The sequence below is a fragment of the Ursus arctos genome, unplaced genomic scaffold, assembly GCF_023065955.2.
Source record: "Ursus arctos isolate Adak ecotype North America unplaced genomic scaffold, UrsArc2.0 scaffold_5, whole genome shotgun sequence".
Taxonomy (NCBI): Eukaryota; Metazoa; Chordata; class Mammalia; order Carnivora; family Ursidae; genus Ursus; species Ursus arctos.
In genome coordinates, this window is record NW_026623067.1 from 72002880 (window position 1) to 72026687 (window position 23808).

The window sequence follows — 23808 nt, forward strand, 5'->3', positions numbered from 1 at the left end:
ACTACCATCTTTGTAATAAAAGTAAAAATTTTCATGAGTGTGCTTAAATAAAAGAAATTATTAATTACCTTTGCTTCATTACTAATATATAATTGGAGAAAAGATAGAGCTGTAGTTTAGTTAGAAGCTAAAATGTTCAATCAATGTGTAGCTTCATGCAACAATCACTTTTTAAGTACTGTAGGGTCTTCAAACACAGGCAGTACTTTTCCCCTGCCATCAAGAATCTTATATTCTTGAGAAAAACTTGTAGAAAGTAAAATAAAAATTTAATATCCTGCTATCATTCTGTATTTACAAACCTCTAGATCAATGATTTTAATCCCTCTTTTAATACATTTTGCTATTAAATATTTTATAGGTTATGAGAAGCCACGGAGCTCTGTCTCAAGTGACTTTGCTTTGGAGCATAGGCTCTGACCCTGATGGCGATCTTGCCTTCACCTCTGGCAATGTCACATTTGAGATTGGGCAGAAGAGTGCCAACATCACAGTGGAAGTACTTCCAGATGAAGATCCAGAACTGGATAAGGCCTTCTCTCTGTCAATCCTCAGTGTCTCCAGTGGCTCCTTGGGAGTTCATACTAATGCCACATTAACAGTTTTGGCTAGTGATGATCCGTGTGGGGTCTTCATCTTTTCTGAGAAAAACAGACCTATCAAAGTTGAGGAAGCAACCCAGAATATCACCCTGTCAGTGATAAGGTTAAAAGGCCTCATGGGAAAAGTCCTAGTCACATATGCAACCCTGGATGATATGGAAAAACCGCCTTATTTTCCACCCAGTATAGCCAGAGCAACTCAAGGAAGAGACTATATACCAGCTTCTGGATTTGCTCTTTTCAGAGCCAATCAGAGTGAGGCAACCATAACTATTTCAGTTTTGGATGATGATGAACCAGAAAGATCGGAGTCTCTGTTTATTGAGCTACTCAACTCTACTTTAATAGAGAAAGTACAGAATCGTCCAAGTAAGTAACCATTAGTGTGTTGTTGTTATAATTACTATGGGAGGTAAGAATCCTAAAAAAATAAACTAAGAATTGGGTATAGTAGAAAATTCTATAAAAATAGTAAACTCTAACTTTGAAAGCATCACCTTACAAAAGTTTACCTATAAGACAAATGGAAGTGGGACACTTGAAAACACAAAATTATGTTTTAAAAGTCTCTTATGTTCCCAAACTAAATTGTTAAAAGCTTCGGTATAATCCAGTACAACTGACCTCTAGTACTATTGTATTATATATTGTAGCTTCCAAATCATTCTAAAGTCAATCTGGGGATTCCATGGACAGCCCTGGTAGGAAGATCCTGAGCCTCTCTCACCTTGATCCACTGTGGAAGATTCCCTGACCCATAGAGCCTCTTTGGCGATGAACATGTGGGTCCAGCAACTGCATGAGGGAAGGGGGACAGAAATGCGTAGCAGTAAGAAATTCTATAAATTTGTGCGTCACTGAGAGTTGAGAAGAAGGCACTGGTTGGGGATAAGAATGAGGAGTGACCCACATTGGGCAGCCAATCTGGTGCAGCAACTTCTTGTGAAAAGTAGCAGCTACTCTCCCTGGGGTTGTGGCTCAGGGGTTTTATAGAGAGAGCTGGGTGGCTCCTGTTAGAGAGCTCTCCTTGAGCTTGCGGAGCTGAAAGCAGTTACTGTGTTACAGCTTGTCCATTAGTCACATCTCTCTAAGAGGACACAGAACTTTAGAAAGGTGTTTTTAAATAAAGGGAAGAATCTCGATTTCCTGGAATAAGAGAACAAATAAATGGAGAAAGATTAGTGATATGAATTTGATACCAATGTAACATCAGTTTTAGGGCAATATTTATAAGAAAACAAATAAAACCTTCTTAAGGAAACTGGAATTACATATTACAAAAATAAGATTTCAAGAGCTACATGTTGACTGTGTTTTGACGTATAGACTACAGTTTCTCATAAATAAATTTCTTCACCTTACCATGATACTTGGATGGATATACTATATAGTGAGCAACATTCTTGTCCACAGCTAAGTAATTGTAGCTCAGGATTATAGAAGGAAATTTACTTTAAAGGACAACTGCTAGTATTAAATTCAGATTACATTCAAGGTTAAAATTCTCACACAATACCCATCTTTTTTTTTTCTTAAGATTGAGGAACAATTTTAATAGCAAATGAATTGTAATAAAATCCAGTGCTTAGTCTTATTGAGTAAGAATTATAAAATAAAGTCTAGTTTTCAAGGAACTCGCGGTTTATTGAGTGAGATGGAAATAAAACCAGAAGGGAGTGTCACATACAGCAGTGGCGAGGAGGTGTGAGTGTTGGTGTAAGATAACTTATGTTCCAATATATAGTAACAAAGTATTGGACATAATCTTTTTTTGGCCCCAGGTTCCTTACCTATTATGCAGAAATATAATGGGGCTTAAAGTTAATGCAATATCTGGCACATGGTAATCATTCAGTAAATACGGACAATTATTGTTAATAACTTGGTATATGCAGAATATCAACGTGCTATGGGTCAGGAGAAAAAATTGACATGTATTTTATGCTTGTTGTGTTCCTGGAACCATGCAGCATTCTTGGGGCATTTCACAATAGGCATAAGATATAATGTGAAATAATTAAGAACTATTAAATGCAAATCTGTGTGATATTGACTAAATTTTTTAAAAAAGACTTTTATTTATTTATTTGACAGAAAGAGATACAGCGAGAGAGGGAACACAAGCATGTGGAGTGGGAGAGGGAGAAACAGGCCCCCGGCTGAGCAGGGAGCCTGATGTGGGACTTGATCCCAGGACTTGATCCCAGGGCTCAATCCCAGGGTCCTGGGATCATGACCTGAGCCGAAGGCAGATGCTTAACAACTGAGCCACCCAGGCCCTTGACTAAATTTTAATAGGCAAAAGCAGTGCAGGACCTGATAAGGTCTCCGTTACTATACTCCGAGTATAATCATTAACTTTGAGGAGAGCAGTATGAGAAGACTGGTGATCAGCATCTGGGTAAGAGCATAGCACAGAATGAACGGTTTGGATAATTGAAGATTTTATATCTGGTTTGATGAGGAATTGTATGTAGGGAGCAAGAGATCAGACAAACCCTCACAGGATGCCTCTTGATATGTCTACCAGGTACTGGCATGATACCGTATGTGACTTCCTCACCATCTTTGTGCCTCTGATTACTCATTGATAAAATGTGGACCATGTTACCTGCCCCACAGAGATGGTATAGGGATTAAATGACTTGATACAAGAAAAGTGCTTGGAATAATGCCTGGCAAATTCTTTTCTAATCTAGTTGAATTTAATTATGTTAAATTGATTTATAGTTTTTTAAAATTTTTACTATGATTTAATTTAGCATAGTCTGTGGGTCTTTATCATTGAAATTAAATGGTGTTATTGTTTTTAGATTAAATTGTCAGAACATGTTAAATTTTATTATCACATATTTCCAAATACAACAACTGTTAGAGATAGTCTAAATATCAACTCAAAATTGGTTACTGCTAATAAAAGTTTGTTGAAGCTTCATTTGTGTTAAAAGGTCACTTTTTATGTTGTTTTTGCAAGGGTGCTGGTTAGAATTGAACCTAGAAAATAATTTAGAGAGAGTTTGTAGAAAGTCCTGAATGCCTTCAATACAAGCTTTGCTGTCTCTAAAATTAGTGGAAAGTGAGAAGAGAGCCTTGCAAGTATGGAGCACACTTTATTGTATCAGCATTAGGGAATGGGGTGCCTGGGTGGCTCAGTCAGGTAAGTGTATCAGCATTGGGGTAGCACTGAGGCTGACTTTACATTCTGGACTAGGCAGTTCAGTGACTGTTAGCTAAGATGGGACAAAGGAGTGGGTTTGTGAGCAAGGACAGAGAAACAGGCAGTCATTTAATTACAGTATGATGATTTGCAGCCAATCTTTGAGGACACAAAGCTTAATGACTTTCCTACTCGATTTTGTAACTGAAATGCTGTTTTTAAAAAATTTTTTGTCATGCTGGTAATTAATTAGAAGAGCATAATCCTGTAGGTGTCATCATTATCTGTTGTAATATTATGTAAAGTGATGATTAGTTACAATGTCATGATTTTTTGCCTTTTGACAAATTTCTAATACTTATTAAAATATTCCTGCAGGAAAGCTATTCCTTTGCTAAAGATTCTATAATAAAAATCTCCCTAGAATGTAAAGCTACAAGACAGTAGGGACTTCCTGTTTAATTTGCTTTTGTTTCCTCAGTGTCTAGATTAGTGCTGGTCCATAGTACTCAGTAGTGTTTTTTGATAGAAATAGTAGAGAGAAACACCAAATGAGGATCCCATTTGGCTGATGGAATCTTGCTGAGGTTTCCTGATGACTTTTGGCCAGTTGATAGAATTTTGATAGATTAGCTTTTCTTGTCTTTCAGTTCCAAATTCTCCACGCCTTGGGCCTAAGGTAGAAACTATTGCTCATCTAATCATCACTGCCAATGACGATGCATTTGGAACTCTTCAGCTCTCAGCTCCAGTTGTTCGAGTGGCAGAAAATCATGTTGGACCCATTATCAATGTGACTAGAGCAGGAGGGGCATTTGCAGATGTTTCTGTGAAGTTTAAAGCTGTGCCAATAACTGCAGTTGCGGGTGAGAAAGGACAATCAAGGGGCAGTGATGTGTGTTGGAGGGAAATTATATTCTTAATGATCAAAAGCCACTTACAGATGTAGTTAGAAAAACCAACCAGAAAGCAGTAATTCTCTTGCATTACTTTTAAAAGGCATAAACGTAGAGCTTTTATTGTGTATTTATGACAGATTTTGCAGAGTTTTTGAAAAATGTTAGCAAAACAGTATGTGAGTTTTTAAAGTTTAAATGACCAAAATATGCACAAACTAATGAAAAGTAAATCAGGGAAAGTACTAGGCTTTCTCTGTGTGTACTTTTTCGTTATGTGAAAGGGATTCATGTGTAAATGATCCTGAGGAATGCAGGATAAAATGTGCAGCCGCATGGTTGCAGTGCTTGGCAACAGTCTTGCCTCTCAGCCCATTTATCTTGCTTGTTTATTTATTTATGGAGAATGTGGAAGAGGCAATGGCTAGCATTGAGTATTCTATGTAAGCAAAATGATTTCACTGCCAAATGCAAACATTAGGAGACTGCCTTTTTTATTGGTGCAGTTTCAGCATCTAGAGGGAGATCTGCCCGAGAGCTATCCCATTAGAATCTTTCTGCCATGCACTAGAAGGAACATGAGTGTGAACGGATAGGATAACACACTTGATATTTTGAAATAAATGATATTTGCTTGAAAAGATAATAAGTCAGGCTCACCTAGACCCTAAGGGGGGTGTACGTGTGTGCGTGCATGCATGCAGGGTGGGTAGCCTAGAGGAATGCCTGACTGTCTAGGGGGCCCTACACATTGCCCAACAGTGGGGATGAATTAGTGTTCTCAGAAATTAGCCCTTAGGCTACATAAGAAGACTCCTATCCCTTCCCACTGTTTGACCAGAAACAAAGCTGCTGACAACCTGAGCAGTATGCAGTAGCAGCTTTTAATCCAGTTTTTAAGGAAAGCCCATCGTTTCCAGCAAGAACATTGATGATGAAGACATGCCTATATCTGTACAACAGTATAACATATCTTTCTAGTGTGAGGTCAGAATTTTAGTTCTGTTCTTTGTTTTAAAAGGATTGTGCACATTTTCTTTCTCTTTTGTAGATAAGGGGTTATCTTTTAGTAATGGATGACTATATATTTTTGTCTCTGTCCGTATCCATTATCATTATCTGTGTCTGTATATGACAAATAGAAGAAATTATGTATACATCTTTTAAAAATGAAAGGATAAACTTGAACACCCTTTGGAGGTCTTTTCCATTTTTTTATGATCTCAAACCTATTTTTTCTGGGAAGAGAGGTAAAATCTTTTTGTTTAAAATATATGTAGTCAGTATCCTCAAAAAAGCTTTACAAGTATATCTATGGAATTTGATATGTCATAGTATTTTACTAGTGTATGGGCATTTTATTATCATATTTGGGAATAAATCTTAGCATTTTGCTTTTTATCTTTATAGGTGAAGATTATAGCATAGCTTCATCGGATGTGGTCTTACTAGAAGGGGAAACCAGTAAAGCTGTGCCAATATATATCATTAATGACATCTACCCTGAACTAGAAGAATCTTTTCTGGTGCAGTTGCTGAATGAAACAACGGGAGGAGCCAAACTAGGGGCATTAACAGAGGCGATCATCATTATTGAGGCCTCTGATGACCCCTATGGATTATTTGGTAACCAAACTAGTTTGTGTCTTTCTTTTAACTTGTTGATATAGATCATACATTTCTTTATTTTTAGGGACTTAGAATTAATTTGATCATGTTTCCCTTTTTAATCTGCTGTTACCAATATATAGTATATCTATGCACCCTCCCTAACAGTAGTTAGTGGTTATTAAAAAAAGAAATCAACATCTTAGCATAAATACAGAAGGGACAAACTTTTAGGCTTGTAAGTCACATCTGGCTTCTAGATGTGTTTTGTGGGCCTTAGACAATTCTTTCAAAAATTAATTTACATAATTTTACACAAAAATCTGGATTCTTTCTTGAGTAGCAGGAAATCTGGCAACATTGAGCCTCCCTTCCTGCATAGCATCAATCATGGGAGCAAAATAGCAGCCATCTCTTTGGACCAGGCTTGCACTATGCAATTAGCCAAAGAACTCACTAGACCTACTTCCCTCATGACTGGTACATGCCTGACCCCTATGTGATTCTCAGTTTGTGATTTGTGCTTCTGTCATAATGAGTAATAATGGAAATTTTGGCAGGCCTGACCAATTAGTATCACAGCATGTTACTCTGATTTTGGGGGGTTTAGCTATTTATATTTAGACTGCGTAGGGGGAAAAAAACAGCTATCGGATGATAATAGTTAGCTCTTTGTTGCCTCAGTTTCACTTTGTATTTGAAATTAACTTTGTTCTGCCCTTCAGGTTTTCAGATTACTAAACTTATTGTAGAGGAACCTGAGTTTAACTCAGTGAAGGTAAACCTGCCAATAATTCGAAATTCTGGGACACTCGGCAATGTTACTGTTCAGTGGGTCGCCACCATTAATGGACAGCTTGCTACTGGTGACCTGCGAGTTGTCTCAGGTAATGTGACCTTTGCCCCTGGGGAAACCATTCAAACCTTGTTGTTAGAGGTCCTGGCTGACGACGTTCCGGAGATTGAAGAGGTGAGAGGAATGGCTAGTATAGAATGACACTGTAAATCATACCTTGTCTTATAGTGACTAGAACAGATGGCTGTTGTTATGGCATTTATAGACAATGTTAAGTTAATTATTTCTGTAAGAATTTTCAAAATATGGTAGTGTAAAAGTGATTTTTACAGATAAACAGAAACAAGAATATTCTGGAAAAAGATCTGGTACATATCGCAGTTCACTAGTGTAAATTCTTTGTACAATTACATTGTATTTTCCCACATTTTCATTAAATGATTAAATATATTTAACATGTATATTTATACATTTTTCCATATAAACTCTTCATTTGTTTGTATCAAGACTCCCTCTTAGCTTGAGTGTGGGCCAATCGATCTTAATTAAATTTAGATTTTGATTTTCTACTTATTCACTTATTTGTTCTTCAATAGTTTTGAAAATTTGCTATATGACAAATACCATTCTAGACATATCTGCCTGATACTTATTTTTCATGGTGAAGAAGCTAGGTGGCAAATAAAAATAGAGTCTCGATAGGAAAGTTGATTCATTACTAACATATATTAACTGAAGATGATTTTATATTTTGAAATTCAAGTATTATGAAAGCCTAGGTGTCATTAAGTTACTTTTAATAGCATTTATTCTTTAATAATATCAGATTTTCATAGAAGGGAAGTTCATAACATTTCATTTGAATGCTAATTGTATTTTTCAGGTCTAAAATATTATATATTAGTTAATACATATAAAACATTTCTCCTTCCTTCTTTCTAAATTTAGGTGGCATTATGATATGATGTCTTCTGTTTTAAATTTTGTCAGAGAATTTCCGTTTAAGATAATGTGTGAAATAAAGCATAGTAGATTAACTACTTATGAAACATATACACAATATTTTCCCTAAATAAAAAATACATAGAATGGACATACAAATGTATTATTGAAATATTAACTATAAACAGGATCTTAAAATTGATTCACAAGATTACATACCTGAATATTAAGGAATTTAAATGGCCTTTTTGTTATGTATAATTGTGCTTTACTATGAAAAGTTGCTAATGTATTATTCTGTTACATGTTGGGTTTGTAAATGTAATGGGGGGAATTCCTTGGATTAGATGTTTATCACCCACCTGCATCATTGTTATTTTAACTTCAGAACTGGGATTCTGTTAAGGAAATTTTCACTGTATTTTTAGGTTATCCAAGTGCAACTAACTGATGCCTCTGGTGGAGGTACTCTTGGGTTAGATCGAGTGGCAAGTATTATTATTCCTGCCAATGATAATCCTTATGGTACAGTAGCCTTTGTTCAGTCGGTTTATCGTGTTCAAGAGCCTCTGGAGCGAAGTTCCTGTGCTAACATAACTGTTAGGCGAAGGTATATGAAAAAATGGCTTGCATCTGCGGGGGGATGGGGATTGTGGGTGGCGGGAGATGAGCTCTTGTGCAATTAAATAATTTAAGTTTGGTGGTTATTATATAATGTAAATTCTTTTATAGGTCTGGTAATTTACTAATTGAATTATGCCTATGAATATGAAGAGCCCAATATATTTATCATACCTATTATTAGTGAAGTAGATAATAAATTATACATCATCAGGATTTCTATCCATAGAAAGTTATTGCTTTAATCTATTATTTGTTTGAATTAGAACTTAAATACAACTAGCTTCCAAATTAAAGCATATTCAGATGCTGTATGAAGTAGGTGGTTTTCAGGTTGTTGTTTTCTCCGTGTGTGTGTGTGTGTGTGTGTGTGTGTGTGAGGCAGTGTAAAGTTCACCGAACTCCTTCAGAAATAGAAAATTAGGGGTCTTGGGGATTTGTGGCAAGTAATTACATTTTCTTAAAATGCACTCATGCTATTATCATTATTACCTTGTTTCAGTGAAATCTGGTAATGAAAATTCATTTTCTAATTCTGTTTGATAATTTTGAAATGGATATGATTTGCATATCTTGCAGGATATCTTTATAGCTTGGTTAAGAATAACTATTGCTTAATTGGAAACTAGCAAGATTCCTTGCATGAGAAAATAAAATGTTGAAAGACAAAGATAATTAAGAAACATAGCTGTGTTTGTACCGTTCCTTTCTGTACTTTAAAAAAAAGTGAAAACTGCAGTCAGTATTTTCCTTTTCTATGTAATCCACAGATTGCTTTGAGTGCTTAACCTGTCTTTTAATTGTCACTCCACATTTTAGCGGAGGGCACTTTGGTCAGCTGTTGTTGTTCTACAGTACTTCTGATATTGATGTAGTGGCTCTTGCAGTCGAGGAAGGTCAAGATTTACTGTCCTACTATGAATCGCCAATTCAAGGGGTGCCTGACCCACCGTGGAGAACTTGGGTGAATGTCTCTGCCATGGAGGAACCCCAGTATACCTGTGCCACTTTGTGTCTCAAAGAACACGCGTGCTCAGCGTTCTCTTTTCTCAGTGCTACTGAGGGCCCTCAGTGTTTTTGGATGACATCATGGATCAGTCCAGTGGTTAACAACTTGGACTTCTGGACCTACAGGAAAAACATGACCAGGGTAGCATCTCTGTTTAGCGGTCAGGCTGTGGCTGGCAGTGACTATGAGCCTGTGACAAGGCAATGGGCCATAATGCTGGAGGGTGATGAATTTGCAAATCTCACAGTTTCTATTCTTCCTGATGATTTCCCAGAGATGGATGAGAGTTTTCTCATTTCTCTACTTGAAGTTCACCTCATGAACATCACAGCCAGTTTTAAAAACCAACCAACCATAGGACAGCCAAATACTTCTACAGTTGTCATTGCATTAAATGGTGATGCCTTTGGAGTGTTTGTGGTCTACAGTATTAGTCCCAATACCTCAGAAGATGGCTTATATGTCGAAGTTCAGGAGCAGCCCCAAACCACAGTGGAGCTGGTGATCTACAGGACGGGGGGCAGCTTAGGTCAGGTGACAGTTGAATGGCGTGTTGTTGGTGGAACTGCTACTGAAGGTTTAGATTTTATAGGCGCTGGAGATATTCTGACTTTTGCTGAAGGTAAGTGATGGTTCTAAATGGATTTTAGTTTCCCCGGGCAAAGTCATCGTAGTTAATTTTTAAGATAATGTTCATAAGAGTTCTTACTGTGTAGATTCTTGCTAATGTATACAAGTGCAGTTTGGTTTAAAAAAGAAGTTAGTTAGCTTGTTAATGGTTGATGCATGAGATACGTAGGCTAATGTGTATCTTTTTTAGTTTATTAAAAAGAGAATGTTTTCAGGGAGTGTGTGGATTTTATTCCTTTATAGTGCTGGCAGTGCCTATAAGGAAACAGAGGCAACTCTAAGGCAAATTCTGATTTTGTAAGGGAAATTACCAAAGTTCATACTATTTATACTTAGAAATTATTTTCATTCAAGATTTATCCTGATTTGTCTAGTACATGTAAAAAAGCTTCCCAGTTAACATTCATTTTCCTAGCTACTGATATTTCTTACCCACGAGAATCTTCAATGAAAATAATTTCTAAGTATAAACAGTATGAACTTTGATGATTTCATTCATACTAAATTAAGCCTAGGGATAGATCAATTTATAATAATGTTCTTAGGCTTGAATGGGATAGCTACTATAAATTTTCCTGAATAATATAGTTATAGATAACTTGGCTCACAGATTAGAATTAGAGTCAGAATCACTGATTCTTTTTCAGGACTAGTTGAATCATCTAATGTTTGGAAGTTTGGAAATTTCATTTGTTTAAAATAATTGCTTTGGGCAGGGGGAAGGTGTCTTTATTAAGATCATTGTTTAAATCCTGATTTGGGCAGTTATGGATTCCATATAGTTTTTAGCATAGTATTTTTCTGATTAAAAAAATGTATACTTATAGGAACCTCACGATATCCAAAAAAATGAAGGAAATAAGTGTTATTCACAATTCCATGTCTTAGAGCAATTAGTTGCATTTTTTTTTTTAAGGTTTTATTTATTTATTTGACAGAGAGAGAGACAGCCAGCGAGAGAGGGAACACAAGCAGGGGGAGTGGGAGAGGAAGAAGCAGGCTCATAGCGGAGGAGCCTGATATGGGGCTCGATCCCACAACGCCGGGATCACGCCCCGAGCCGAAGGCAGACGCTCAACCGCTGTGCCACCCAGGCACCCCTGTTGCATCTTTTTTTTTGTTCAACTTTTTTGCATATACTGTTTTTGGAAATAGTAATTGGGGGTCATGATCATGATTCATATGTAGTATACTTTTTGAAATATCTAATAAGCATTATGTTTTAGAGTAAATTTTAAAAATAGTATATCACATTTCTATAAAAGTTATTTCCTAGTAAAGGATTTCGGTAATGATGGAATATGATATGTTTGGTGGAGTGGGGGGTACGGGTTAGTATTTGGTAACACTTCTTATTTCAGAGGAAATAATGAAAATTTAATGAGGATAACTGGAGATGAAAATTTGAAGTTAGTTTTTCCAGCAGCTTTAGTAACTACAAAGAAAGTTTTCATGTAAAGTAATACCATTATACGAACTAGTATTACCTTGACTTGTAACTTTAGCATCACAAAATGGACTATATTTAATAGCTAATCTAGATTCTTAGATAACCTATAGTCTCTTGAGGCAGTTTTGATACTGTGAATTGATGAAATGCAGCAGGGTCATGAGAGAACATGCATTCATATCCCCTTCCTCCTTTTTCCTGCCTTTTCTCATCTCACCCTTTCATCCTCTTTCCAGAAAGTGGGAAGGAATTAGGTGGAGGACAATAGGCTGAACTGCAGATGCCCTGTTGGGTTTAGGGATGTTCATTGCTGCTTTATGTACTAGTGGGGTCCTAGACCAAATTGAAAAGTAGACGGCTTGAGCCTTGTCACTGTCACTTATCCCTTTGAATTCCTCTTCTGCCTCCTTCCTTCATTTGCTCACATTCTGGAAACTGGTATTTGATGCTGTTATCTAGTTATCCAAAGACTCATGTCATTCAGGCTGGTTCTTTCACTTAGAATTTGCCATCCCTTTCCTGTTTGCCATTTTGACCACCATTCCCTAAGTGTTCCTGGTCTTTCAGAGAGGTATTGGCTTGATTACCTGAAGAAAATTATTCACAGAAATGCCAGAATGAGAATGAGACTCCATTCACCTCGAGAGAGAGGTGTTTCTCAACAGAATGTACTTTAGAAGTCCTTTCTGTAGCCATGTCATTGTTCTAGGCTAAAGACCAGGAATAAAACCATGATTCTTTGAAATAATTCTACTCCTTAAATTTTTCCATAATTCAAAATGTCCTTCTCCACAATCTGTCCATATTAAATATAATTTTAGTGTTTTATATGTGAAAGGATATACAGATTAACATAGAGCATTGCTTGTAGTTACACTAATATTGCTCATACACTAATATTTACATATTTTTACTTAACTTTTTAAAGTGGAAGTAATTTTGGGCCTTTGTAGATTCTCTGTGTTGGTGATTTTGTTACTTTGGTTTTTATTCCATTAATTTTTTTGTAGGTGAAACAAAGAAGACAGCCATCTTAGCCATTGTGGATGATTCCGAGCCAGAGGATGATGAAAGCATCATAGTTAGTTTGGTGTACACGGAAGGAGGAAGTCGAATTTTGCCCAGCTCCGACACTGTTAGAGTGAACATTTTGGCCAATGACAACGTGGCGGGAATAGTTAGCTTTCAGACAGCTTCCAGATCTGTCATAGGTCACGAAGGTGGGTTCCTTTTTTTGTTCAGCATATTCATTCTCTTTTCTATAGAGGTCATTTTTTGCTTATTCTTTTAAAGTTTCCAGTTTTTTTTTTTTAATCCTTTCATTATTTTGTAGAGCTGTGAGCTGTGTATGTTAGTATGCCTGGAACTTAGCTGGAAAAGGGGTCTGTTGTGAACTGTTTAACTACTTAGGAGCCTTGCAGATTCTAGCTTGCTTCCCCCCACTGGTGTGGTTTTAGGAAGTTCGTCAAACTTGGGATGCTTAGCTTTCTCATTTGTTAAATGACAAGAAATATTACTTACTTCATAGGTTTCTTAGTGAGGATTAAATGAGTTAAAGAATGTAAAGTGCTTATCACAGTTCATAGCAAGCGTATATGTACTTAGTGGTAGTTGTTGATATTAAACAGTCAAACATTGGCTCCTTGTTCAAAAGTAACAGTTTGTAATTTGAGAGTATTTTACCCTGGATTTTATATTGTGTTGATATATTTTACAAACGAAGTGCCAAACTAGAAAAAAATTAGAAAATGCCTATTTTTTTCTTAAAAAGTAAGAGTTTTCTTGAATCTTAATATTTTACATCATATTTAGGATTTTGCATCTACAGGCCAATTTTCGCTTCCAATATTTTAGCAGTTTTTTTTTTTCTTTGAATAAGTCTGTTTGAGATAAAACTGGGTGTTTAGTAGCCTGTGTTTCACTATAGTCTGTGTTTAAAAATATTAAATAAGTGTACCTCAGAAAGAGAAGAAACAGCAAGGATACAGATCATGTATTTGGCTCTTTCACAGATGAGAAAACTGGGACACAGCGAGATTAGGTGTCTTGACAAGGTCGTCCAGCTCCTTAGTTGCTGTGCTTGAAACTAAATATGTTTTAATGTGTATTACCTTATACTTCACTATACTCCCAACTTGTGAGTTGATTTAACTTACCAATGCAAATGTCTGAGCTATTTTCCATCAGTCTTTCCTTTTATCAGTGGTTCAGAATCTCATGTTGTCACAGCAATAGTGAGTAAAAACGACGAACAGGTTGCTCTAAGTCGAACCCAAAGACAGATGAGCAACTCTCAAAAAATTATTTGTAATATAAGTAAAAAGTCACTGTAGAAGTTAATGTTAATAATAATGACAACAACAATACATTTATTGAGGGTTTTCTGTGTGCCAGACATTTCACATCCATTATTAAGATAATTTGAATAACAGCCTTATAAAGTGGGTATAATGGTATACATCTCGTATTCTCATAAGGAGAGTTAATTTCTGAGAAATTAAGTAGCACACAGTTATTCATAGTGGTGCTTAACCCCAGTGCTGCCTGAATCCAAAGCCCATATAATATAACAAAATTTGTGGAAAGAAATTATGTTTTGCTTGAACTTAAATCTGCTGCAGAACTCGACATCGCAGGAACTTTCGGCAAATATTTCAAGTGATTTGAGTTGGAAGAATAATGACTTTGAGTAACAATATTTGTGTGAGAGAAGCCAATTGATGAGAAAACTTGACTCTCTCATGTTAGAGGTGGAAATTAGATTTTTAGAGATAATAGTTGAACTCAGGAAAATTAATAGTATCTTTGTGGATAGAGGAAAAAAACAAGGTGTCAGAGAGGGAGCTGTGTGGAACACAAGGCTAAGGTGCTAGGAAAGGAAAAAGACCTTTCTGGAGAGAGAGAAGTCTCTGCCAGAGGTGGGAAGAGACCAAGATAAGACTGTGTTTTCATTAATTAGAAAGAAAGAAAGTAATCACTATGTCTTATGCTAACATGGGCATCCTGTGAGATTAGATTCCCAAATGGGCTGGAGGAGGCAGTGGTAAGTGTAGAGGATTTGAAAGGAAAACTTGGGATGGGAAGCAAGTATCTAAGGACGTAGAGGTCTTTGGGCAGTGCTCCTCAACGTAGGGGCTTCAAGTCAACGCCCATCCACAGAGTGTTTGCTGCTGATTTGTGGCAAGATAAGCTTAGAAGTTCAAATAAGCCTTTCTAGAAACTTTTATAACATTTTCATTTTGCTGAAGTTCAAAAGCATTGACTATGGGCTTATGATTTGTATGTCTCTATGGTTTTTTTTTTTTTTTTTTTTTTTTTTGCAAAGAGGAAAAAGGATTAGTAATTAAAGTAAATGGCCTAAATGTGTTATTGGTTTAAAAATGTGCATTATCGGGGCACCTGGGTGGCGCAGTCGTTAAGTGTCTGCCTTCGGCTCAGGGCGTGATCCCAGCATTATGGGATCGAGCCCCACATCAGGCTCCTCTGCTAAGAGCCTGCTTCTTCCTCTCCCACTCCCTCTGCTTGTGTTCCCTCTCTCGCTGGCTGTCTCTCTCTGTCAAATAAATAAATAAAATCTTAAAAAAAGAAAAAAAGAAGAGAGCATCTTTTAAAAAAAAAATGTGCATTATCACATTACTCTAGGAGCATAGGTTTGGTACCGGAAATAAAACACTGAATTGCTTTTATTGCTTGCATGTGTGCTCCCTAGATTTTTCATATTTTCTAAATAAAAATTGGAGTGAATTTTTATTCCTTTTCTTACTTTCCTATACCTTTATTCCCAAGTTTTTTTCCTCAAGTCTTAATTCATTTTCTTTTTTCAAAAACATTATATTGAACCTGAACGATTCAGATTTTTGCGTGTATTTTTTATGTTACCCCAAGCTTGCACAGAGAAATGTACCAAGCATATATGTTTGTCAAATTGAATTAATGAAAACTTCATGGTGATTCTTCAAGAGAAGTGCTAAACAAACAGGGTAAAAAAAAAAAAAATCATGCCGTGTGGTCTTAAACAATGTTAACACTGCTTTTGGCCTAGTGTTGGAGTTTCATTTATGTGGTTAGATGTAAAATGTGGACCATGCTGAACTCCTGGCTCTAGAATACATTTCCAGTACGTGGGGAGGAATTGCCTTAGTGTTTAACAATGTATTGAATCCTGTAGAATCTATTTCTCTTTTTTTGTGCTAAAACAATTGGACAGATGCCCAGTGGTGAATATTACTTTCTTTCAAATGGAATGGGCAAATTTAAAAATATGGGACAATAGATTTTTACTGTGGTTGAAGACTATGCATACATGTGCCCTTTATAAATCCATGTTAGATACTTCACTCAGTCATCCAACTCAGCAGCATCATAATCATCATGTCATATTCATTGGATTTAAAAATTTGCCTTTTTAAGAGACAGTTTGAATCTTTTTTAAAAAGGCAAAGACTTGAACAAGAAATGCAATTCTTTTTAAAAATACAGAGCTGCTGTATTAGAAACACTCAACTTGTTTCTTGATTGTTTATACTGATAGTTTGTGTTGCACAGTGTTCATATCCCTATAATTAGTTTAAATCATTTTCTGGCTATTGTAGAGGGCAGTTAATTTGGATGGCCCATGTATAGCGTGTATACATGCATCTATTAAAGTATATTTCCTGTGTGTTAATTTTCCATTATTACACACAGTGTAGTTGATGTTTATCTTTTAGAAAAACTCTTGGTTTGTTTTGGGAACAAGTAGACAAAATAGGGTTATTAAAATACATTTTATGTTTATATTTCTTAATCTGCATTAGGCTAAGCCTAGACGCTATATGATAGATCGTCCGTTTTAGAGTTAAAAGTCCAACTTTTGGTGGACTCTGGATTTTATATCAAGATGAGCTTCCGGGTATGTTGTCAGACTCTTCCGTGGATAAGGGCCCTATTTAGGCCTTCATCCTGGTCAAACGCTAGAAGACAGTATAGCTCCTAGAAAAATGTTAACATGAAAATTACAACCTACCCTCTCTAGGACATTCCTTTTTCCTTTCCTTTGTATTTAAAAAACAAAGCACTTGTTTCTCAGTCTTGTTTTTCTACAACTGTTCTTTGACCCCTCATCCAGGTAGAGGATAACTTTCTGGTAATTTTTCCCAGGAGACATTTTAAATGGACTTGGTTCCTGGGAGTCTGCTTTAATGAGGAAAATCACTACCTCCATTTTGATTATTTGTTGGGAAAAATTTTCACACTTCTCATGCGAAATACTTTCTTTACCTTTTATTTATGTGTGCATGTGTGTGTGTGTGTGTGTGTGTGTGTGTCCTGCTTCAAATTGTGTTTCTTGCTATATTTTCTTGCAGGTTACTTGCATGGTAACTTGTTTAATTTTTAAAGGTGATATGGACTGAGTGGTATTAGACTTTGAGGGTTTTACATGTAGTAAGTTTGTAGGAGGATTTTACTTTGTTTCTCTCCTTAGCATTTCATTTTTATTTTCACCTTTTAATGGTATATTATTCCCAAATCTCCATGTACAATCTTGCAAACATTTTTTATTATTATGATTATAGGTTCCCCTTCAACATGGATCTTTGTCGACCTTTGTTTTGTTTTCTTGCCACTTGCGTTCATAATGCATTTTTAGCACTTGATCAAACTTCTATAATTTTCTTCTTGAAGTTTTACTAACTTTTGTGACTTAAAAAATTTGAAAAACCATGACTCTTTAAACCTTTTTATTTGTGTCACCTGACCACATTGTAGGTGAAAGTGCTTAATTACTCCAAGGCTCTCTTTGTGTCTCTCAGTAATAAACTCTTCGTTTAATACAAAACTACCCTATGAGAAATTCTGCAAGGTGTACAATAGAGGAACTCTAGGATTTCTCATAGTCGTGCCTGTTTTGTTCATATGAATTACACAAGTAACACAAATTTTGAATGATATGCTGGCAATTATGGCTGATTGTACAGGCCTTCAGTAACCCTGAGACAATCTGATTCCTAACTATCAGTCCCTATATGGTTAAAAAAACAAAACAAAACAAAACCTAAAACATAGTCTACTAATGTAATGGTGATTAAATTTTTTTTGTATTGAAACACTTAAAAATGTATACATTGAAGTGTCTGAGAAAATGTTATTTAAACCTCTTTCTGATGCTTTGCCTTCTTATGTTTTCCACTCTCCCAAAATAATTCATTGCACTAAAGTTATTTGTGCTAAAATTTAGTATGAAAATTTTAGTGTGTCGGCACTATTTGGCAACGCGTAAGACTTTTGAATTGAGTGTATTTTCAGCAAGCCATGTGGTCATCAACAATACTCCCTAAGAACTTACTTTCCGCTTTCAGCGGTTTAAAAGAAACGATTGTCACGATTTTCTTCAAATTTAAAAGTATTATGTGAGGATAAAAACCAGGAATGAAAAGTACAAAGTGTCTAAAATACCTCAATTATCCAGGAAGGAAAACTGTAACTTTGGTGAAGTTACAGAGGCTCATGTACAAATTTGACACCTTTCCTTTGTATTTCTTTTTATAAAACAAAATCATTGATGGTATATGTAAGTTACAATTTAAAGAAATGTGATTTTCAGGTATTTGCAAGCATTTTTATGCATGCATTGTGTAAAATCACATTGCATATCAGTGTAAGGAATTTGTGTCCTTTTGAGAAGTGAAAGAAGAATTTACTTGTGTTATTACTAGTTTTGACCATAAGGCCTTTATTATTTTCTTTAATTTACAGAACATTTATGTTCTGGTGCATGTTTTGGAGTGTATAACAGTTTGTGTTTCCCATTTTAGCATGTGCTTTTGGTAACTTTTACATATTGAACTTCCTGAAGTTCTACTAAATGAAAGTATTTAAAAGTGGGATCCCTGTGTTAATAAACAATAAGCATGTATAAAGCTTCTGAAAAGTCCAAAACAGAACAGCCTTGTAATGTTCTTGGAAAAGGTGCTATAATATTTGCATGTTTGGGATTTGAGTTTTGTTGAGTTCAAATGTTGTTTATTTTCCATTAAACATTTATCAATCTGTACATTTCATTTGCAGGAGAAATTTTGCAATTCCATGTGGTAAGAACACCCCCTGGTCGAGGAAATGTTTCTGTTAACTGGAAAATTATTGGGCAAAATCTAGAACTCAATTTTGCTAACTCTACTGGACAACTGTTTTTCCCTGAGGTAATACCACAAAGAAAAGATTTAACACAAATATGTAGAGAAGACAGTGTATTTTGAAGAAAATGAGAAAACTCTGATGATGTAAAACAAAGTTTAACAGAGATTAGAAAGTTTGCTTAGAAACCTAGAGGAAGAACATTACCCAAATAAGTTCTAAGACTTAAAAAGTGAGTTTGTTTTTCCTATATACATGGCAGAGCTCCTCGAAGGAAACAGGAAAAGTCAACTTTGTATTTGAGCCAAGCTCTCTTCCTGCTCTCCTGGCCTCCCACTTCTGGTGTCCACTGTGTCGTTCCAAACATGATGGGTAGTGCTTGTCCTTCTGTCTTACTCCTCACTGTCTCAAAACTTTACGTGCAAGAGGATAGCAAATACAGCTCTAAAAACAAATATCTTTTTATGTCCTGTTCACACCATATTTTTGAGGTTTCATTTAGAAACTTTCTGATAGTTTGAAAGAAGGCAATTGGTGGGAAATAACTTTATAAAAGCTTTTTTTGGGTAGGAGATCAGCACCGTTTAATCATCTTCATCTCCTTTCCATACTCACTCAGTATGAATTCTTGTTTGATAATGCGTTCTATATTCTTTTTCCTCCTCATTTCCACTCCCTTAATATTAAGCCAAGCTCCATAACGTTCTGCCTTGAGTAACTGCACTGGACTCCTATACTTGCTTTTCCTGCAACACGGCCTTCTTTTTCATGCTCCCATTTTCCCTGTTCACCACTGCTGTAGAAATCCCCCAACATATTGCTTTGTCTTAAATTTTCAATAGTGCTACATTGCATGTTGGATAAGATCTACATTCACTAGCTCAGCATTCAAGATCCTCCACAGTTAGCCCCTATCTGCTTTATGCCTAGTTTCCCATGAGTCAGTGTTTTTATTTCTTTTATTTTTTAAGCCATAGGATGCTTGTTTAAATGAAAATGTATCTGGATGCACAATTTATAAGTCCAATAAAAGCAGGAGGTATTTGTGTTCAGTGACAATAGAGGGATGAATTTCTTTCTGTTTCTCTTAGGGGATATTGAATAAAACAGTACTTGTGCATTTGTTGGATGACAACATTCCTGAGGAAAAAGAAGTATACCAAGTCATTCTGTATGATGTCAGGACACAAGGTAATTCAAAATTCAATTTAAATTTTTTTTCTTTTTAGAAAAAAATAGTACTTGCCATCTCTATATTTAACAACTAGATGTGTACTAATTAAAAAGTACTACTTTATTTTTTTTTAAGTATAACTTTAAATATCGTCTGTCCCATAAAAATGTTAGATCTAAAAAAAAATCAGCCCCGAATGGGAACACTTCTCTTTGTGGACTCAGGAAAAACCTCTAAAAATTTTGCTGAATATTTTCTTATGGAATAAAATACATTTCCAAAGGAAGAATTTTTCTGTAATTAATTTATATTAGCAGACCAATTTGGATTTGGACCATTTATATAGATAATTCAAATGTAATCACTTTGAGCAAATTATCTGGGTACTTTCTTCCGTGTCTACTCAATGTCTGTAATTCAGAAGACCATTATAGCAAATAATAAAGATAATATGTCAAGTGAAAAAAATTTTATGATTTATTTTCTAGAAAAAGAAAACTGGAATGTAGATTCTGTTTGTCCACCAGAAGATTTCTTTTAAAGGAGTGAATGAAATAGAACACTTTATGGGTACTTCAGTATGTTTCAGAGAATGGGGCTATATTTTAAGTAATTAGAAGTTAATGCCAAATCACTGTTAGGTTTCTTGTGATTCCTGATGTTTTTAGGAGTTCCACCAGCAGGAATTGCTCTGCTTGATGCTCAAGGATATGCAGCTGTCCTTACTGTAGAAGCGAGTGATGAACCACATGGAGTTTTAAATTTTGCTCTTTCATCAAGATTTGTTTTGCTGCAAGAGGCTAACATAACGATTCAGCTTTTCATCAACAGAGAATTCGGATCTCTAGGTTTGTGTTACTCTAGAGTGAATGGGGTTTCTAGGCAGGTTCTTTTTTAATATTCTACTTGTGTGGATGAAAGCCATTGCTAACATAAATCAGAGACAGGGAAAAAAGTTTAGGATTTGTTAATTCAGAACAGGACTTTATAACTTCTTTATTTTTGAAGTTTATTTATTTATTTCTTTTAGTAATCTCTACACCCAGTGTGGTGCTCAAACCCAAAACCCCGAGATCAAGAGTCACATGCTCTTCTGACAGAGCCAGCCCTAAATTCTTCATTTTTGAAAGATTAAAGTAATTTTCTATCACCACAGAAATGCTGTGTAACAATCATAAAAATCTCAGCGGTGTATAATAATAGGCTGGTTCTGGGTCCACTACCATATGTTGGGTTTGGCCAAGGGTGGCCCAACTCCAGATGTCTCTCATTTTTCTCCTGGGATCATTGGAGGTCAAAGAAAACAAGCAAACACATGCCAGGCCTCTTGCCGTCTAGGCTCAGAACTAATACATAATCACTTTTACTTTGTACTAACAGCCAAAACAAGTCACAGCCACACTCCAAGTCTAGAGGCAGTGCAATATACCTTGTCCACAGTGGGACATCACTGAGTCATTACATGGTAAAGGCCAAGGATACAGGAAGAAGTAAGGAATTGGGGCCAACAGTATAAGCTACTGCAGGTGTTAGGAAAGTAACAAGGCTAACACTATATTATTATTTTAAAAGTTTAATAATAAAATCTTTTATTGTCCAATTTAATTAGGAACCATTAATGTCACATATAGCACAGTTCCTGGAATGTTGAGTCTAAAGAACCAAACAGAAGGAAACCTAGCTGAGCCAGATGTTGACTTTGTCTCGGTAGTTGGCTTTCTGATTTTAGAAGAAGGGGAAACAGCAGCAGCCATCAACATTACTATACTTGAGGTAAAGCTCTTTATTTTTGCTGTTATTATATTAAATCTGAATAACCACAAAGAAAGTAGAAATTGATGGAATATTCTGGTACCTTTAAATCAGCTTATTTCTTTTTGTGAAGTTTTGAAACCACACAGGGGCTTCTGTTCTTGTCTGAATAGGCTGGTCTGCTGTTGTGTATTTTATTATAGAAACATCTCGTGATAAAGAGAATTTCCTTAGGGCCGTCCCCTTTAAGATAGACATTGGCCTAAGAGATTCCAGGGGAGCATTTTCATTATTCCGAAGAATTCATTGGACCAGCAAATCCATGTAGGTCAGCATTTTAGTTGTTAGGACTGGTTAAATTAGAGATAGTGAGAAACTCACCAGAGGCTGTTAGCATAAAATGTGATTACGGTCAAACTTAAAGTTATCACTGTGGCTGACATTGGATTGTAAATGATTTTTCATATTGTGAAATCTCATGCTATTTCAGGACTCAGTGTTTCAACTGCCTGAATATGTTTCCAAGAGGTTTATGAAAATAGTATGTATGGAGAGGGTAGGAGATGGATGGTGTGTGTGGTGGGTGGGAGGGAAGAGAATAAGTATTGCTTTAGAAAATTTTTCAATTACTATGTATTTGGGGGGTTCTATTTTTTAAAAGGTTTTATTTTCTCAGAGGCTTTTTACTTTAACAAAATTATAAGTAGTGCAAGCCATCCACTATCTGAAGTTAGTAACTCTTATTTTGTTGATTACCATTGCACGGTGACCTGATACGATAGGATGAGAACTCTAGAGCGATAAGATAAAAGGTAATATTCAGCATATGACGTAGAAGACGCAATTTGATAAAACTGTAAACCAAATATGTATTTCAAATATATAATCTATTAATATAACTGAATATAAGTAAATGGATTATTCCTTAGATGTGATAGTTTTTAAAACAGAAAATATGTAGCCAACCGTTCTTTTCTTTGCAGAGTCTAGTTTTATGAACACAGAGTTTCCACTTTCCCTTTTTTTCTCTTTAGGTCTTTGTAGCCCTTTCTGTTCCTTGAGTAGCATGAAATCAAGAAATTGCAGGCCTGTATATACAGAAATCAACCAGGCCTGGGTTGGGGGGGGTGGTCAGTGACAGGGGGGTTGTTGCATGAGAGTGAGGAACAGCAGGGGTGGGTGGGGACTGTCCCTTTTACATCCTTGATTCTGTAACTCCCTTTGGTGTATATATTATAGAAGATAGTTTAGAGATTGTTTCCTATTTTTTCTCATGGAAATACATCTCCATTAAATAAAATTAATAAAATAAAATGTGGGGCGCCTGGGTGGCACAGCAGTTAAGCGTCTGCCTTCGGCTCAGGGCGTGATCCCGGCGTTACGGGATCGAGCCCCACATCAGGCTCCTCTGCTATGAGCCTGCTTCTTCCTCTCCCACTCCCCCTGCTTGTGTTCCCTCTCTCGCTGGCTGTCTCTATCTCTGTTAAATAAATAAATAAAATCTTTAAAAAAAAAAAAATAAAATGTATGTAGTGACTTTACACACACACACACACACACACACACACACACACACACTTTGAGTTTTTATGTAAATATTATTGGCTGTCTAGTCACGATTGACGTGGGTTTTGCTAGTCCTTAAAAGTTTGAACACCTGTCTTGTTTTCAGTGCTGTTATGGGCACTAGTGATTAATTGTAATAGTGTATTAAAATTAACCATCACAAATAGCTGTCACTTTTTTTTTTTTAAGATTTTATTTATTTGAGAGCGAGAATGTGAGGGAGAGAGTGAGTGAATCCACAATCAGGGGGAAGGGCAGAGAAAGAGGGATAAGCAGATTCCCCTGCTGAGCGGGGAGCCCACCACAGGGCTCCATCACCAGGACCCTGGGATCATGACTGAGCTGAAGGCAGACACTCAGCCAACTGAGCCACCCAGAAGCCACTAGCCATCACTTTTTAAGGACTCTTTCTAGGCCAGACACTGCATACTTATTATTTTTAATCATTATTATAATTCCCAAAGTAGCTCTTATTTTCCCCATTAGAAAGAT

The 23808-nt window shown here is 36.0% G+C and overlaps 1 protein-coding gene across 1 annotated transcript in view; it reads left to right on the plus strand.

Moving 5' to 3' along the window:
• The window catches only part of ADGRV1 (adhesion G protein-coupled receptor V1), a 508055-nt gene that overhangs the window by 100707 nt on the left and 383540 nt on the right, over nucleotides 1-23808 (plus strand). Inside the window, exons 28-38 of the mRNA XM_026498632.4 lie at nucleotides 362-971; nucleotides 4410-4625; nucleotides 6066-6281; nucleotides 6989-7233; nucleotides 8430-8611; nucleotides 9442-10253; nucleotides 12722-12931; nucleotides 18759-18889; nucleotides 19916-20015; nucleotides 20667-20846; nucleotides 21608-21771. Coding sequence (XP_026354417.4) covers nucleotides 362-971; nucleotides 4410-4625; nucleotides 6066-6281; nucleotides 6989-7233; nucleotides 8430-8611; nucleotides 9442-10253; nucleotides 12722-12931; nucleotides 18759-18889; nucleotides 19916-20015; nucleotides 20667-20846; nucleotides 21608-21771 — 3066 coding nt within the window. The remainder of the gene's footprint in view (nucleotides 1-361; nucleotides 972-4409; nucleotides 4626-6065; nucleotides 6282-6988; nucleotides 7234-8429; nucleotides 8612-9441; nucleotides 10254-12721; nucleotides 12932-18758; nucleotides 18890-19915; nucleotides 20016-20666; nucleotides 20847-21607; nucleotides 21772-23808) is intronic.